An 18459-nucleotide genomic window follows, 5' to 3' on the forward strand; every position below is an offset into this window, starting at 1 on the left:
GGGACAAGTGCCAGACCCTTTGTTGCCTTATCATGCACTGCAGAACTGACTTCTTGCTGGAAAGAGACTTCCAAGAGTTGAAGGAGAACAATTTTAAGGTGAGTCCCGGGAACCTGGAGGGATGTGTTTCGTTGGGGTACGAATTTTTAAAGATTTTTTTTTTTTCGTTCGAGACACAGAGATACAGAGAGAGAGAACATGAGCAGGGGGAGAAGCAGAGGGAGGGGGAGAAGCAGGCTCCCGGCTAAGCAGGGAGCGCGATGCGGGGCTCGATCCCAGGACCCTCGGATCATGACCTGAGCCGAAGGCAGACGCTTTTAAAATCATTTCAATCCGTGTTCATTCTATAAGGCATAATTTAGTTAAACCTAATTTGCCACTACAGTGTTGTTATTTAAAGAATGGATTGCACCGTAACAATCATCTTATGATAATACGAATTATTATGATTTCATAATAATAATAAAAACATGGAGCATATTGTGCAGAGTAATTTATGTGTACTTAAGCCCTATCAGAGGGTGATGAGTAGGTGCAGGGTTGTGCTCATTAATTACAACATTATTAAATAAGTAGTGTTTTGTTTTACCTACCAGAAACCTAAGCCCCAGAAAGGTTCAGTAAATATTTGGCCCCAGGCTTCCATCACAGGGTTTTCTGATTCCAAACCCCTCACTCTTAAGTCTTAAACTCTACTCCTCACTGTCTAGTGCACTTTTTGCCAAATGCTATCATATATATTACAGTGAGGTCCATAGGTGCCACAGGCTGATTTATCACTTATTCTATGGAGAATAAAAAATGGAAGGGAGGGGGAGGGAGTACTTAAGAGAAAGAATAGAAAGAAAGCCGCTTTAGAGGGAGGGCTCAAAGGGTTATCAACAGTTGCCTCAGGTGTAGTTCAATGGCATTGTTCTGCCCAACCCCACCCTCCACCCCCTGCTATAGAAGTATTGTCTTCACTGGAGATGTTAGGAACAATTATTGAGTCCAACAACAATCTGACATACCAACCTAACATCTGATGTTGTTTGTTTCTGTTCTACCTGAACTTTGTGGTTCCCAGGTAAAAGAGAATTTGATGAAGAAAGAAGTGATATGTAACTACAAATAATGTAGATAAAAGAGATATAATGTTTATCCAGACTAGCATATAACATACTTAATAACTATGTGGTTGCTCAGAAATATTTGTTCACTATATTTAAGTGTATCCCTCAGCATAAAGGATAAACTTTTCCATGAAATACATTTCTTGTCCCTCCATTGGGACAGTACCACAAGCATAGGAAAATTTTATTTTTATATACAAGCATAATGTTGGAGTTGTGTTTTTCTTTTTTTTTTTTTTTTAAAGATTTTATTCATTTATTTGAGAGAGAGAGAGAATGAGAGACAGAGAGCATGAGAGGGAGGAGGGTCAGAGGGAGAAGCAGACTCCCTGCCAAGCAGGGAGCCCGAAGCGGGACTCGATCCCGGGACTCCAGGATCATGACCTGAGCCGAAGGCAGTCACTTAACCAACTGAGCCACCCAGGCGCCCCGGAGTTGTGTTTTTCTTAATGAAAATTTTCTACTCCATGCCCTCCATATAGCATCCATATAGTTTTTTAAAGCTTGGAAGAAATGCATCTTTCCAACCATTTCCACCTTTTCTATTTGGAATCTTAAATTGACCTATTGATTTATATAAGCTTTTTTTTATAAAAAAAAAAAGTGGACTTTGTAGTCCACTTGTGATTTCCATGCTTATGATTTATTTTAAATTTACTATTTTGTGTGTTTCTTGGAATCTACCTTAACTTCTGTATAATAAGACAGTATATAATATATAACATCTCCCCAAATCAACAAATAAATAAATTTATCAGGAAAAGAAAATGTGGAGTTTTTGGAATTCACTGTAACTTGACATCTGATTTTCAAAGCTGTGATATTAAATTTTTTCTTCTGCTTTGATTTTTTTTTTTTAATTAAAGGGTATCACTGCCTTTCCTGTAAGTGAAGATCTAATGGAATGGGGAGCCGATATTGAAGGTCTACAAAATACATTTTGGCATGGTTTGTGTTTTCAAAACCAATTTACTTTTTTAAAGTCTTTATACCATTATTAGCCCATCTTCTTTACGTGTATAATAAGGTTACAGTATATAAATTCTCTAGAATTCTAAAGGTATTCACATGTTATTTTTTTCATCATGTTACTTAATTTCTTGCCATTTGTTAATGTAGATGGAAATTTTAGATTTGAATTTTTCCTTATGCCAAATTTTAATGTTATTACACTTTTAAGAAGCAGACACAATAAAGCATATCAATTGGGAATATCATGTAAGTCTTCCATTAAATCAGAGAATAACTATAAAAATTCCTACATGCATAAAAATCCCACAATTATCTCTCATTTTTTTCCTTCATGATTTTTCCCAAAATTTTTATAAATCAAATTCTTGAGAAGACTGGGCCACTATAATCTTTAATGGCCATGCACTCTTTCTTTATGGATTAACAAAGTAGAGTTGTTGAGTGAAGTAGGGGAGAAAAACGTAAGTGGTTAATTATAATAAAATCTAATATGTGCTATTAATGGATCTTGACTGGAATGCTGAGAAGACAGTGATTAGTTACTTTTGTCTTAGAAGGTCAGGAATGGCTGGCTTCTCAAGGAAGTGACATTTGAGTTGAATCCTGAGGAATGGGTAAGAGTTTGTTAGGTTTGGAAGGAGGGGGAGGAAATTCAGTCTGTGTAAACAGCATGGCAAAAGCTTATAAACAAGAGACAGTTCTAAAACAGTGAGTTCAGTAAATATGAGCAATACAGTGAAAGGGGCAAGTGTTAGGGGATGGAGTTAGTGGATGGAAAGGACTGGTGGGAAACAGGATGAAAACACAGTGGAATTAGATTGTGAGGAGTCTATTAGACTATCTAGAGGACTTTATGTACCGTATGATCCAATTTACTTATAAAACTCTAGGGACCTCGAGGAGGCTAAGCTAAAGAGAAACTTCAGGTTTCAATTAATCAATACAACATGACACTTAAGTAAAAATGTTTGTTTCTTTATCATAGGATTATTCTTCCAACTGAAAATAAACTTTACGTCACAATACAATTTTGTCCCTCCAGTTGTGAAATTCCTAACAATTCCTTTTCATCCAAATGGTAAGCGCCAAATGAGATTTTTGTCATTGGGGCTCTGTCCCTATTATCCTTGTTCCTTATAAGTGTTTGATAATGTTTCTAAAAACGTTGTTATGGTTATATTTAGTAAGCATGCTTATTGGGGAAAATATAAAAAGGCAGAAAAAAATTATCACTTTGCTAATTCAGAGAGCTATTCCTCTCAATATTTAAACAAATGTATTTTCTTTTTACTATGTATGTATTTCTTCTACATAGTTGAAGTATTACATATGAAGTTTATAAAATGACATGTTTATTTCTGGATTATTAAACAGTCTTCAAAAGGTCATTTTTAATGACTAAATGATAAACTTAACTATTTTTTTTTTTTTTAAAGATTTTATTTATTTATTTGAGAGATAGAATGAGAGAGAGAGAGAGCACATGAGAGGGGGGAGGGTCAGAGGGAGAAGCAGACTCCCTGCAGAGCAGGGAGCCCGATGCGGGACTTGATCCCGGGACTCCAGGATCGTGACCTGAGCCAAAGGCAGTCGCTTAACCAACTGAGCCACCCAGGCGCCCAAACTTAACTATTCTTGTATTCAGTATTCTCATTTGATCTGATTTTATTATCATAAAAAATAATGGACTGACATTAACATTTTAGAAAGAAATGAGTTAGATTGCTAGTCAAGTTATATACAAAATGAATTCCTGATGTATCAAAAAGTCTAAAAGTTTTAAATACTAAAAAGAAGAAAATCAGGGGCACCTGGGTGGCTCAGTCATTAAGCGTCTGTTCAGGTCATAATCCCAGGGTCCTGGGATCAAGCCCTGCATCAGGCTCCCTCCTTGGAGGGAAGCCTGCTTCTCCCTCTCCCACTCCCCCTGCTTGTGTTCCCTCTTTCGCTATCTCTCTCTGTCTGTCAAATAAATAAATAAAATCTTAAATAAAAAGAAGAAAATCAAATAGAATTTTTAATCGGCTTGGGAGGAAGGCTTTTCTAAATATGATAAAACCTAGTAACTGTGAAAAAAGCATGACACATTAAACTACATAAACTTTTTAGAACTTCTCTACAGCCAACAGTATTATAAACAGAGACAAAATACATTGACTTTTGCAAACCAAGATACAATATTTGCAATGTGTAAAACAGAATATCTACATATAAAGAACACTTAAGAATCAATAAGAAAAAATACAGCAATATAAAAACAGGCAAAGGCTATAAACAAACACTTGATAGAAGAAACATAACAAAAATAAACATAAAAAGGTGTTCAGCTTCACTAGTAAGAAAATAAATGCATATTAAAACAAAAATTTATGATTCATTGCTTGTGTTTACAAAATGTTAAAAATTTAACAATTTTAGTAGGGGTGGCAAACGTGGGTGGGTGGGTTCTCTGATATAATGATGACCTCAGTGTGACCTTTTGGGGAAGCAGTTGATAGTTTCTAATCAGCTATAAAGTGCAAATAGCCCTAAATCCCTGTAATACCGTGTTTATAAATTATTCTATAGAAATACTAGCACAAGTGTGGAAGAGTATGTATAATATTTAAATATGTTTGTTCCCAGTAACAATGTTGGAAATAGGGAAAAGGGACATAATCCCAGTGTCTGTTAATATAGGAATTTTTAAGTAAAATATCTTACAGCTGTATACATCACAAGGAAGATACATACAGCTAGACTTTTTGGTCACTGCTATTCCTAGAATATTCCTTACCTGGCACATAGCTGGTGCTCAAATATTTTTTCATAAATATGTCCAGAAATATGTTGATGATTTACTGTTAAATGAAAAAAAAAAAAACCTTCAAAGAATAACACGTGAGATATAATTCCATTTAATAAAAAAAACCAAAAACGATACATACAGTCACACACACGTGTGTGTGTGTATTTGTATAGACCAACTGGTAGATTTATTTTTTTGAAGATTTTATTTATTTATTTATTTTGGAGAGAGAGAGAGAGCACATGCATGCACATGCACACAAACGGGGAGGGGCAGAGGGAGAGGGAAAGAATCTCTCAAGCAGACTCCACTCTGAGCACAGAGCCTGGCATAGGGCTTGTTCTCAAGACCCTGAAATCATGACCTGAGCCGAAACCAAGAGTCAGATGCTTAATTGACTGAGCCACCCAGGTGTCCCTAGACCAACTGGTAATAACTGAAGAGGTGGTATTAGTAGGCAAGGGAGCTTTCATATTTTACTTTACATACTTTTTTTATTTGTAAAATATGATTTATTTTGTTATTTTTTATTATGTTAATCATCATGTACTTTTTTTTATGTTAATCACCATATATTACATCATTAGTTTTTGATGTAGCGTTCCATGATTCATTGTTTGCGTATAACACACAGTGCTCCATGTAATCACCATGTACTTTTATATAATTTTTTCCAAGTATATTATTACTTTGTAATTAAAACCTATTTTTAAGGTATAAAATTAAATTTATGGTACACAATTCATTGTATACAGTTGCTATTGTTTGCTTAACATAAACAGGAGTGGAATTACTGGTTAAATGTAGTGGGGGTCAGTGTTCTCAACCCCTAGTCCCCACACCTTCCATTTCCACAGAGTACGGAGAACCTCTGTCTCTAGGAGGGAAAGTACAGAAAACTTGTGATTGCTCTTCTTTCCCTCCCGCACTCCTTGAGTGACTTACCTATTGAGGAAATAGGAGAAAAAAATTGAACATGTGTGGCTCAACACTTTCTTTCCAGCCAGTCTTCCCTTAGAATGGGTTCCCTATGGCTTTCTCCAGGCAGGAAACAGGCAAGCCTTCAGTTTGGGTGTTAAGTTCAAATCAGGGGGACTTTTGTGGAGCTCGAGTAAAGCCATTGATCACATGCATTCTCCATTTCAGTTTTACCTACAATAAAGTTGATTTTTTTACTTCCATCTTTCAACACTTAGGTCTATTTCATTATATATGAGCTTGGGAGGAGGGGAGTATTATTTATTAGCCTCCAAACTCCGAAGGATGGCTCTATAGGGTTCTGTCTTCAGATACATAAAGCCAAGTTGCCTTTTGGGATGTTATTTACACTTCCACCAATAACTGTGTATAAAGTCGTCATTTTAGCACTCTCCATATCTGGGCATTGAAACTTCAGAGGCATTTTTTGCCAATTTAATAAGAACGTCACTGTTATTTTGGGGCGCCTGGGTGGCTCAGTTGGTTAAGCGACTGCCTTCGGCTCAGGTCATGATCCTGGAGTCCCGGGATCGAGTCCCGCATTGGGCTCCCTGCTGTCAGCAGGGAGTCTGCTTCTCCCTCTGACCCTCCCCCCTCTCATGTACTCGCTCTCTCTCATTCTCTCTCTCTCAAATAAATAAATAAAATCTTAAAAAAAAAAAAAGAATGTCACTGTTATTTTAATAAGCACTTCTTTGAATATTTGTGAGTTAAACATTTTTTCATGTCTGTTGATTGTATTTCTTATTTTGTGAACCATCAGACTTAACAGTGTTATTACATTGTCTTAGATATTGCGAATATTTCCCTTTGTCACTAATTTTTAAAATTTTGCTTATGCTGGTTTTTTTTATACCTGGGATTTAAAAAATTTTCTGTAGTCAAATCTATTAGTCTCATCCTTTGAGATTTTTGCAGTTACCTTTAAACTTAGATGATCCCTTCCCCAAATACAATCAAATCATCATTTTAATATTCTTTTAGTTATTCTGTAGTCTTATTTTTCATATTTAACTCCATTCTCTTTTTTTTAATACTGATTTAATTAATTTGTTAGGGCATAGGTCAAGCTTCTCGATATCTTTCCAGTCTGTGTATGACAAAACAAAGCTGGCAGGGAGGTTTTGCCATCCTGAACGTGCGGTTATCATTTTTGGATGTAAGACTTTTACTCTGTGACCATTTCCAGCCAATGGGAAGGGGAAAAGAAAAAGAGGGCAAAACAGCTCCCATCAGGAAGTATATCTAGAAGTTTCACACTTTTCCTTCTGCTGTTATCCCACAATTACAATTTAGTTACATGGCCACATCTTGCTGGAGGAAAGGCTGGGGAAAATGTGGGCAACCATGTATTTATCTAAAACCACACAGAGGGATGGAGATGGGGGGCAGGCATAGTGCTCCTTATTCCAGAACAGATGGAAGAAAGGAAGTGCAAATACCAAAGGACAATCAGTAATTTGCACAGCGCTTATTAATGCCATTTGTTGATAATCTTCTTTTGCTGCTGAATCATAATTGCACTTTTAACATACAACAGTTTTAATACATACTAGGTTTTGTTTCTTTTTCTTTTTTTTTTTTTTTAAAGATTTTATTTAGTTATTTGACAGAGAGACACAGCAGGAGAGGGAACACAAGCAGGGGGAGTGGGAGACGGAGAAGCAGGCCTCCCACTGAGCAGGGAGCCCGATGTGGGGCTCGATCCCAGGATCCTGGGATCATGACCTGAGCCGAAGGCAGACGCCCAACGCCGGAGCCACCAGGCGCCCCTAGGTTTTGTTTCTAAAGGCTCTTATCACATTGTTTAATCTCATGTCCCACTCTGCAGTTCTAATTATTGTAGTTTTACAGTACAATGTCAAATCCAACACCCCTCTTCACTTTTTCAAAAGTTTCTTTTCAGTTCTTAACTTTTTATTGCAAGATTTTTCTGTTAGAGTAGAAATGTTTCTCTGAGTCATTTACAAAAGCTTTTTTTTTATATATTAATAAGACTATTGTTAATAATGTCTATCATTTGGGGGGGGGATTTGCCACATGTCAGGTACTCTGTTAAGTACTTTATTTTTTAATTCTTTTCAGTGAAGGAAAGTACTCTCATGATATCCCCATTTCGCATATTAGGAAAGTGAGACCTAGAGAGATGAAGTTAAATTGCTCAACATAGCAGAGCTGACAGGCGGGGGAGTCAACGTTCAGATCTCCGAGTGTCTGACACTAAAGCCTGTGCTTTTTTTTTTTTTTTTTAAAGATTTATTTATTTATTTGAGAGAGCGAGAATGAGAGAGAGAGAGAGTACATGAGAGGGGGGAGGGTTAGAGGGAGAAGCAGGCTCCCCGCCGAGCAGGGAGCCTGATGCAGAACTCGATCCAGGGACTCGATCCAGGGACTCCAGGATCATGACCTGAGCCGAAGGCAGTTGCTTAACCAACTGAGCCACCCAGGCGCCCCTAAAGCCTGTGCTTTTAATAGCTGTACTATATCAGCTGTCGGTCACATTCACTGAAAATACTTTTCTGCTTTGTCTTTTGCTTTCTGATTTTGCCCATGATATTTTAAATAATAACTGTATTCTATGTGTGAATATTCGTGTATTATTTTAATACAGTAGACCCAAATACTGGTCGGGCTTGTATAGATATTTTGGATGACCCCGATAAGTGGAATACAAGCTATACCTTGAGCAGCGTCTTACTTACCCTCCAGGTAAGAACAGATTAATGTAATGCTCTCTTTAATACTTTCAACTATCCCAGTTATTCAAAATATATGGAATAAGATGTACAAGGAATATTTAAATGTTTGAAGGATTTGAGTAAACTTATTTAAGTCAATAGCATTTTTACACCAAGGCTATAAAGTAGAACTTATAAATATTATTTTAAAGTGAAATTGATAGTTACTGCCCTTTACAATGAAAGAATATATGTTTTATTTAGAAAAGAACTGGATGGTTTCAATTCTAGAAATATAGTCTCAAGTTTTCTTCTGGCTTCCAACTTTACTTCGTAATATTGGATATGATCTTTCCTCATTCATGAATCTTGCCTTCCTTAGAAAGGTGAACCAAATGACTACAACTTAAAATGTTCAGCTTTATCCTTTGTTTCTGACAGTGCTTAGCTACTTGCTCTTTTATAAACTTTCATATCAAATCCAGTGAACAATTAAAGCAGGGATTTTTTTCCTCCCCTCAGATTGTTGCCTGTTTCTGGAATGCCCCTAGGTCCCCTGGATTCATGGTCCTTAGGAGCATGCCTCAGTGTTCTGTTATTTCTGACCCTCAAAAAACCTCTTTTCTCATCTGGTGCTAAAATAAATTATTTCAATGGCACTTTCCCATGGACCTACTCATCATTAATAGTATCTGAAGATAAACTATTAAATTTTGATTATTTGGAATACTTACAGAAATGTAGTATTCTGGCTTAATTGAATTCTCTCAATCACATAGAATTATAATACAAATCCCATTTCTTATTTTTGAAAAAAATTTTCTGTCTAGTCAGCTTAGTATACTGAGAAAAGCAATCTTTCTTAGAGATTAAATGTCCAAACTTACCCATTCATTCATTCTACAAATATGTATTGAGCACCTACCTGTGCTAAGCCGTGTTTGGGGAGAGACATTTGAACAAAAACTGTAGAGAACTAAGTGAGCATGATCTGCAAATATCTGGGGTTGATCTTTTTGATTCCTTCAAACTGAGTCATAGTCCTATCTCTTCTACCTGAATTAGGATCTGCCTTAAGAAGAGTAAAACTGAGGGGCGCCTGGGTGGCTCAGTCAGTAAGCATCTGACTCTTGATTTTGGCTTAGATCATGATCTCAGTGTGGTGAGATGGAGCCCCACATCAGGCTCTGTGCTCAGCAGGGAGTTTGCTTGAGATTCTCTCTCCCTTCTCCCTCTGTCCCCCTACCCCTGCACAAGCATGTGCTCTCTCTCTCTCTCAAATAATTAAATCTTTAAATTAAAAAGAATAAGAAAACTGAATGTTTTGAGGCTCAGCGGGGAGTCTGCTTGGAATTTTCTCTCTCCTTCTCCTGCTGCCCCTCCCCCCCAATTAATACAACTTATCCAGAGCATACTCTCTCTCTCTAAAATTAAAAAAAAGAGAGATAGTAGAAAGAAAAGGAAAATCAATGATAGTCATAAAGAAAAACCTTAACCCTACTGTGATTAGCATTTCCCTCTAATGTTTTCTCCCATGTTTTTGTTTAAAATCTTTCAGTAGCACTATTCACTGCAGGGTTAGCCTCAGTTCTCTTGCCTGACAAACGATCTACTTGTCCTCACAGCTGGGCTTCAGACTCTCCCTAACAGCACCATGCAGCCCCACTCCTATTATATTTTCATGCTTTTCTTCACTCACAGTGCTTGGTTCAATTCACGTTAAAAAACATTTATAGAGTTCTCAATTCTAAAGTTACAAACCCAAGCAAGTCTTGAACCTTAAAAAGTGCTCAGTCTAGTTTCTGACTGGCAACCCATTTTCTCCTTCTCTCTTGCTACTCTCTTGCTCAGTCTGTCTGGGAAGAAGCTTCATACACTGGAAGAGTCAGGGCCAATGAGTCCTCCACTGGGATGCCTTTACTGACTTTCTTTCAGAGGTAGAATTGACGGCTTTGGTGTTTGAGGGGTTTCTTTTGTCTCCCACCCACTGAGTGGTACTCTAGGCAGATTTCTATCAGAGGACTGTAATACTGTAATGCACATACTGTTTTCTTCTATGTCTTCCCCTATTGGACTACAGGCTCCTCGAGGTCAGGGAACAGGTCCAATTCATCTCTGATTCCCCAGTACCCACCTAGGACAATGTTGACAGTAGATGCTAAGTAACACAAATGAAAGAATGAACCTGAATTTTTTACATTGTTCCAAATATGGTTTATATGGACAAATTATTTGACCTATTTGTTTTTCACTTACCACTTTATCTCAAGTAATTTCCATATTGCTGCAGTTAATATTTTAATGGCTATTCAATACTTCTTTCAAGGTTAGTGCTGCCCAGTAGAACTTTCTGCACTGATGGAAATGTCCAGTATCTGCGCTGTCCAATACAGTAGGCACTAGCCATGTGGCTACTGTGCACTTGAAATGTGGCTAGTGTAACTGAGGAGAACTGGGTTTTTAATGTATTTTAATTTCAATTTAAATAGCCACGTATGGCTGGTGCCTACTGTAATGGACAGTACACAGACCGTAATTTCTGAATATTTCCCTTTGAACAATAGATGAGACATATGTATAGTTATCACATTGTTACTCAAGGGAGTGGCATTTGAAATGGTGTTTAAAATATTTTAAAGTCTAAATATACTAATCATCTCCTCCTAAAATTTTTATCATCTTATAAAAGATTATAAGAACACTTGTACTTCAATATATAATGCGAAGGTAAACAGCAACACCCATCCATAGAAGGAATTCCAAATTCATGGGCTTTAACTAATTGGAAATTATAAATTCTACCTACTGTTGTAGTTTTTTACTGATGCTCCAGTTTTTTGTACTTATCTCCTGGAAAGGTGCTTATGTTGTTCCACACTATCACATGGCTAATTTAAAAGTTGGACCTTGGGACGCCTGGGGGGGCTCGGTCAGTTAAGCGTCTACCTTCAGCTCAGGTCATGATCCCAGAGTCCTGGGATCAAGTCCCACATCCGGCTCTTTGCTCAGTGTGGAGACTGCTTCTCCCTCTGCCCCTCCCCCCTCTCCTGCATGCACGTGAGTGCACACTCTCTCTCTGACAAATAAAGTCTATAAAAAAATAAAAGTTGGACCTTTTCTTTTTACTATTTTAGCAAGGTGTCTGATTCATACATTTCAATATATTCCAGTTCTTAAAAATCATTAAGTATACTTAGTAGCTTGTGTACACATAATATGAGAAGGTCTTAGGCATAGTGTCAATGCAAAGAACATTGAATAAACTTTACCAGATGTGCCTCTCTGAGTAGGATTATCACTCCAGCCAAAGACCAAAAGCTTACTCTTGAAGATAAGTTTCATCTGCTTCCTACCCACTTTGAAAGGTATAGTGCAATCCACACTGAATTCTTATTTCAGCAACTTAGAATATCCTTGGAGATATGTTCAAATGTCTTTTCCAAACAGAAAAACTCAAATAACAGCAGTAAATTCTTATTGCCTTTGAAATATCAGATGTCAGATTATTGCTTTCATTAGTGATGACTGCCATCGTTTCCAAGACACTTAAGTCATTTAGCCACTTTGAACTACATCTACACTTAGTATTCTGGTAGTTATTATTTTGGCTATATTTTATTATCTAATTTGTGTGTTATACTATTCAAAATACTGAAATTATTGAATAAATATTTGCAATTTGGGAAAATAATTTTGAGGTACTAGATAAACAAGATCATGGTCTAGCAGAACTATTAAGTTTTCGTTACTACTGGTCCCCTATTTTGTCCAGATGCACATATACTATAGCAGGCAGAATTTTATTTTATTTTTAATATTTTATTTATTTGAGAGAGAGAGAGTGCGCGCGTGCACGCATGCACACATGAGGAGGGGGAGGGGCAGAAGCAGATTTCCCTGCTGAGCAGGGAGACTGATGCAGGGCTCCATCCCAGGACCCCAGGGTCATGACCCGAGCCAAAGGCAGATGCTTAATGGACTGAGCCACCCAGGTGGCAGGCAGAATTTTAAAGATATCCCGCTAGGGCTCCCATCCTCTGGTTATTTAATCTAATCTACATACTGCTGTAAAAGGGCTTTGCAGATGGAATTACAGTTACTAATCAGCTTACCTTAAAATGGGAAAGTTATCCTGAATTATACAGGTGTACAAAGTAATTATTATAACCCCTTAACAATAGAAGAGGAAGGCACAAGGGTTGCTCAGAGAAATAGAGTGGAAGGAGAATGGATGTGGCAGGAAGGAACATCAGAGAGATTCCAAGCATAAGAAGGATTTTTCATACCTTAATTGCTCTGAGATGTAGGGGTCCAGATGTAATTTGCAAGAGATCTCTTGGAGCTAAGGATGGCCCCCAGCTAACAGCCAGCAAAGAAACAGGGACCTCAGTCCTACAAATGCAAGGGACTGAATTCAACTAACAACGTGAATGAGGTTGGAAACATTCTTTCAGAACCTCTGATAAGAGCCCAACCAGCCAACACTGATTTTAGTCTTACTAAATCTGGAAAAGAGAAACCAGAATGACCACCTAAGACTAGCCACCTACAGAAATGTGAGATAATAAATTTGTATTTTTTAAAGATTTTTTAATTTTATTATGTTAATCACCATACATTACATCATTAGTTTTTGATGTAGTGTTCCATGATTCATTGTTTGCGTATAACACCCAGTGCTCCATTAAAGATTTTATTTATTTATTTGACAGAGAGAGACACAGCAAGAGAGGGAACACAAGCAGGGGGAGTGGGAGAAGGAGAAGCAGGCTTCCTGCTGAGCAGGTAGCCCGATGTGGGACTCGATCCCAGGACCCTGAGATCATGACCTGAGCTGAAGGCAGATGCTTAACGACTAAGCCACCCAGGTGCCCCAAATCTGTATTGGTTTAAGCTGCTAAATTTGTGCTAATTTGTCACAGCAGCAATAGAAAACTATAGACACCAAATTCATTCAATGATCTGGAGGAATGTTGAAGTATACACAGTATACACAGCCTTATTACATACGTTTGTTTATCCATGATCTAAATATGATCTTACGTTAAAAATTAAACTTATTTTTTAATGGAAATGTTTCAGTGTTTCCTAATGTTTAGTTTCCTTTATATGTAAATTGAATTTAAATTCATGTGATAGAAAGGAATAGGTTAGAGGAAGGAACTTGTAACTTGTTTTGATCCTAATGTTTGGCTCATGAATGTACAGGATAACATCAAGATAGACCAAGAGTTTCTTGAGACGGACTATGTCTCATTTGTCTTTGTATCTGTCTCCAGATGGATACATAGTAGCTATGTAATAAATGCTTGTTACTGTTGTATGTGTTGGCTTGTCTTTTTGCTCTAGCAAAAAATTTACTTTAAAAACTTTAATTTTTATATTTTTTTCCTATAGGTTATGCTTTCTAATCCAGTGCTAGAAAATCCAGTGAATTTGGAAGCAGCCCAAATGCTGATTAAAGATGAATCTCTGTACAAACAAGAAGTTCGAAGACTTCTCAACCAACCAACACAATGTAAGAAGTGCCTATTTATTGTTTTTTGCCAATTATTAATTATGCATTTATAGCAAATAAATGATCCAGCAAATAAGTGTTATATAAGCGAATATTTTCTGTATCCATTCTCAGGAATGAAATCATACTAAGATTTCTCCTATTGTACCTCTTTGTCAAGCCAGTCAGTTATCAAAAAGTCAATCAAAAAGTGGTTCTTCTTTAAAGATTATCAGTGATCATAAGCTTAGTATTTTTAAATGTTATGGTCATATGGATGGTGGTACTGACTGAAACTTATTTACCCATCATAAAGATATGACATCTAATTTTAACTCTTTGATCCAAAATGGATATTTCCCAGATTTGACCTGCAGTACCCCAGATCTTACTGAACTGGGACTCCTTTCCTCTTGATTAGCAAAATGTTCAGCTTTTTGTTCTGAAGAGTTCGCCCCCAAGATATTCCTTCTAAGAGTCCATGTGGAAATGACATCTGAGGCTCTTCAATCTTTCTGCTCTATTGACCAGTGGTTTTTTGTTTTTTTTTTTCTTTTGATACCCTTGTTTTGCTCTCTTTTATCCTGCCGGGGACCTCTTCATGACTTAGCCCAGTCTCTCTACTGCTCCTGTGTTCTCTCTGCAATTAGCAGAATAAGGCTATTGGCTCCTTATGCCCAGAGGGGTTCATCACAAGTGGGGGTTGGGACCCTAGTGCGCATAGTTCTTTCCTCTCTATCCTGCCCCTCCTTTTTCCAGCCATGCACAGCAGCCAGACATAGTAACTGCTGTCATTTCCTCCCTAACAGCAAGCCTTGCTGTTCAGACTCGTTCTACCAAACTGATCTCTCATGTGCTTTTTCTTTCAGATGTCCCCTGTTTCTTTTTCCAGTCCCCTTCCAGGGCCTGCCAGTCCATTAGCTAGGTGTATACAATTGTGACCAAGTTCAAGTGCTCCTCCGGGCTTTGGGTCTGGTGCAAATCAAGCAGTGTTGATCAGGCATCCTTTTCGGTATCTTCAAACATGTCATGATTGTGGTGGAGTCCCTCAAACATTCCCTGACAGTTTTAAAGCTGGTTTGTGCACAGAGGAGTCCTATTGCTTCATTCTGACCACATTTCTGATCTCCCAGAATATTGTAGCATCCACTACTGTGTCCTCTGTGCTCAGTTACTATTTGTAGAATGAATGAATGAACAATTTATATCACTTAAACCTTCACTGAGCCCTGCAGTACTATCATTATAAAGAAATATTCTATAACAAAGCTATATCCATAGTCTGGTAAATGGAAATTTAAAAACTGGTTTTAAAGTATTGTCTACAGTAAATGATTCTGTGCAATAGATTTTGGGTTTAGCCTGCCAAAAGGAAGGATGAGAAAGAAACTGAAGAGAAGTCAGCCCTTCCTTTTGTCCCCCTGCCTAGTAGATGCCATCCTTCACTCCTTTCAGTTCTCCAGCTGTACTATCAAGTCAGACAGAAAAGCTGCCCCAGTTGCCAAATCACCTAGCAGATGAGCAACAGCAAATAGACTTCGGCAGGTTTTCACTATGTTCTTTAGTTACATTGGGGAAATACGTGGAAATCCAAGACAGTAAATAGTTATCAGCCTGCTTTCTATTTCAGCCAGACTAGGAGTGGTAGTCTCGGGTGCCATGAAGAGAGTGACTTCCCGCAGCTTCCAAGGGCAAGAGTGTCCATAATACAACAGACACAGCTGCTAAGGGGGTGAGGGAGAAGTTGCAGAAAACTTGTGCACTCTCAATTAGGTGGTAGTCTACAACTATGTGGATTTCTGTGAAAAACTGCATCCAGTGAGAATTAATTACTTGTAACAACTTGAAAAAAGATCTCACTAGAATGCTGCAAGAATCATCTTCCATATAATTTAAAATGTTAATAAAGAGATCTAGAAAAAGCATAAAGGAATTACCACATTTTTAGGTAACACAGAACTGGAACAGATAGTTAATTGTATAAATGAGAAACTCAAGAGGCAGAGAACTATATCATCTCTATAAGCATTGATTGTAGGCCAGAATTATATCCCCAGTAGCCAGTGTAGTATCTGGTTGTAGGTATTGAATAAAAATTTGTAGAATGAACAAATAAAAAAATACATGTGAGCTTAGATCCTGATTTTACTTCATAGTTTACACAATGCTTTCAAATACATTTATTCATCTGATCCTCAGCCTCTCCCTCAGTAGGAAGCCGAGGATCAGTGATAAGTGGTTGGCTCAAAGCCACAGAGAGCAAGCTGCAGAGCCAGAGCATCAACCTAGGCATTTCCCTCCCCTGTGCCTCCAAATTTAATGGGATGAGCATAAAGTCATTCATTTGGGATCAAAGGATTAAAATTTCCAAGTAAAGAATGGAAGAGGCCTGACTTGATAGCAGAACTCTATGAAAAAGTTCTTGCGGAGCTATTTGATCACAAAGTTAATGTGAACCACTAATGGAAAGTGCCCTTGCACTAAGCATGTGTTGTATGATAATTCTGCCCCACTCTGATGTGGTGGGCCCTCATCTGGAATACCAGCATGCTCCATTTGGAGCATCACATTTCCTGAGCTGAAGAAACTGTGTATGTTTAGCTAGTGGAAGAAATGACAAAAGGCAGTTGTAAAAGCTGTTTTCAAATATTTGAAGGACTTTCATATAGAAAAGGGCCATTTCTTCTCTGTTGTTTCAAAAAACTGAAGTAGTTACAATCAGCTGTACCGTCTCTAGGCCTACTAGGTTGTAGCCGCTATAGTCCAGAATCTGCAGGCTTGGCCCTGCCTTGTGCGGGAACATACCTTGACTATATGGGGGTCTTTTCCCTCATCATCAGTGGTCTAGAATTAATTTTGTTATCCTAAGCCTGAGTCTGGTATTTGGTATGCAGACATGCAAATGCCTCTCATTCCCCAAACTTTCCATAACATGTTGTTTGCCTAGCCTGAGCCGCTAGGTCTCGGCCTTGCTGTTTTGACAAGAATACGCCAAGCTCTGAGCTCAAACCCAGCTGGTGGAGGTCCTGATGACCTTCCCAAATCCTGCCATTCTCTTTTGGGTCTGGACCCTGTCTCCCTTACTGATAGTGAGGGTGCTCACATATACCAGACTGCCTGGGACAGTCCTGGTATAATGACTTCTAGCACCCCCTTTGACTCTGTGCTCCAGTTTGCACACCAAATTACAAAGTCAGTTGGGTGCCTGACTGATCTGTCCTACAAGCAAATGCCACAGTGGTTACACCATCCCTGGTGGTAACGCCCGCCCATCCAGGTCCCAGCTGGCCAAATAGGGGGAAGAATTTTCTAAAAACTCAAGTTGCTTAAGAATGGAGAAGGCTATTGTTTGGGTGCCTGGATGGCTCAGTCGGTTAAGCGTCTCCCTTCGGCTCGGGTCATGATGCCAGGGTCTTGGGATCGAGCCCTGAATCAGTCTCCCTGCTCTGCCGGGAGCCTGCTTCTCCCTTTCCCTCTGCCTACCGCTCCCCCTGCTTGTATTTGCTCTCTCTGTAAAAAAATGAATAAATCTAAAATAAAAAAATAAAAAGAATGGAGAAGGCTACCTTGGCTGGTAGTATCACTAATAGCCTGCTTTGAGAACTGTGGTCAGTTAGTCGGGTTTAAGAGCTCTTTTTCACAGATGTTGTGAGAGAGCTTCTTGCTCAGTGTCAGGGTTGGGCTAGGGGATTTTTCAAGTACCTTCCAACTTAGGCTTCAACTTGTTTACGAACACTTGGAAGAAGGAGGAGAAAAGATCTGGAAGGAGATAATGTGTAACAACTGTCTTGCATCCCAGCTTCTGGGTATTGCTTATTTATTTTCTAATGTGTCACAAGGGATTTTATATAAGCCTGTATGTCCTTTTTTCCCCCAGTCTGAGTGAATTTTTATTTCTATGTGGTTATATCATCAAATAATATTTATTCTGTTTATCATGTTTTTTTTCAAGCGTAAGGTTTGTACAATCTTTTTTTTAATTTTATTTTATTATGTTAGTCACCATGCAATACATCATTAGTTTTTGATGTAGTGATCCATGATTCATTGTTTTCGTATAACACCCAGTGCTCCATGCAGTACGTGACCTCCTTAATACCCATCACCAGGCTAACCCATCTCCCCACCCCCCTCCCCTCTAGAACCCTCAGTTTGTTTCTCAGAGTCCATAGTCTCTCATGGTTCATCTCTCCCTCCAATTCCCCCCTCCCTTCGTTTTTCCCTTCCTTCTCCTAATGTCCTCCATGCTATTCCTTATGTTCCACGAATAAGTGAAACCATATAATAATTGACTTTCTCTGCTTGACTTATTTCACTTAGCATAATCTCCTCCAGTCCCATCCATGCTGATGTAAAAGTTGGGTATTCATCCTTTCTGATGGCTGAGTAATATTCCCTTGTATGTATGGACCACATCTTCTTTATCCACTCATC

General features: G+C 38.2%; 1 protein-coding gene across 1 annotated transcript in view; it reads left to right on the forward strand.

Moving 5' to 3' along the window:
* The first annotated feature begins 6 nt into the window (after nt 1-6).
* Nucleotides 7-18459, forward strand: part of UBE2U (ubiquitin conjugating enzyme E2 U) — a 43204-nt gene continuing 24751 nt past the window's right edge. Inside the window, exons 1-5 of the mRNA XM_006740144.3 lie at nt 7-98; nt 1979-2060; nt 3070-3162; nt 8462-8559; nt 13926-14046. Of these exons, the coding sequence (XP_006740207.1) occupies nt 33-98; nt 1979-2060; nt 3070-3162; nt 8462-8559; nt 13926-14046 (460 nt within the window). The 5' untranslated portion in view covers nt 7-32. The remainder of the gene's footprint in view (nt 99-1978; nt 2061-3069; nt 3163-8461; nt 8560-13925; nt 14047-18459) is intronic.

The sequence above is a fragment of the Leptonychotes weddellii genome, chromosome 4, assembly GCF_054177405.1.
Source record: "Leptonychotes weddellii isolate Sample4059 chromosome 4, ASM5417740v2, whole genome shotgun sequence".
In the NCBI taxonomy this organism is placed as follows: Eukaryota; Metazoa; Chordata; class Mammalia; order Carnivora; family Phocidae; genus Leptonychotes; species Leptonychotes weddellii.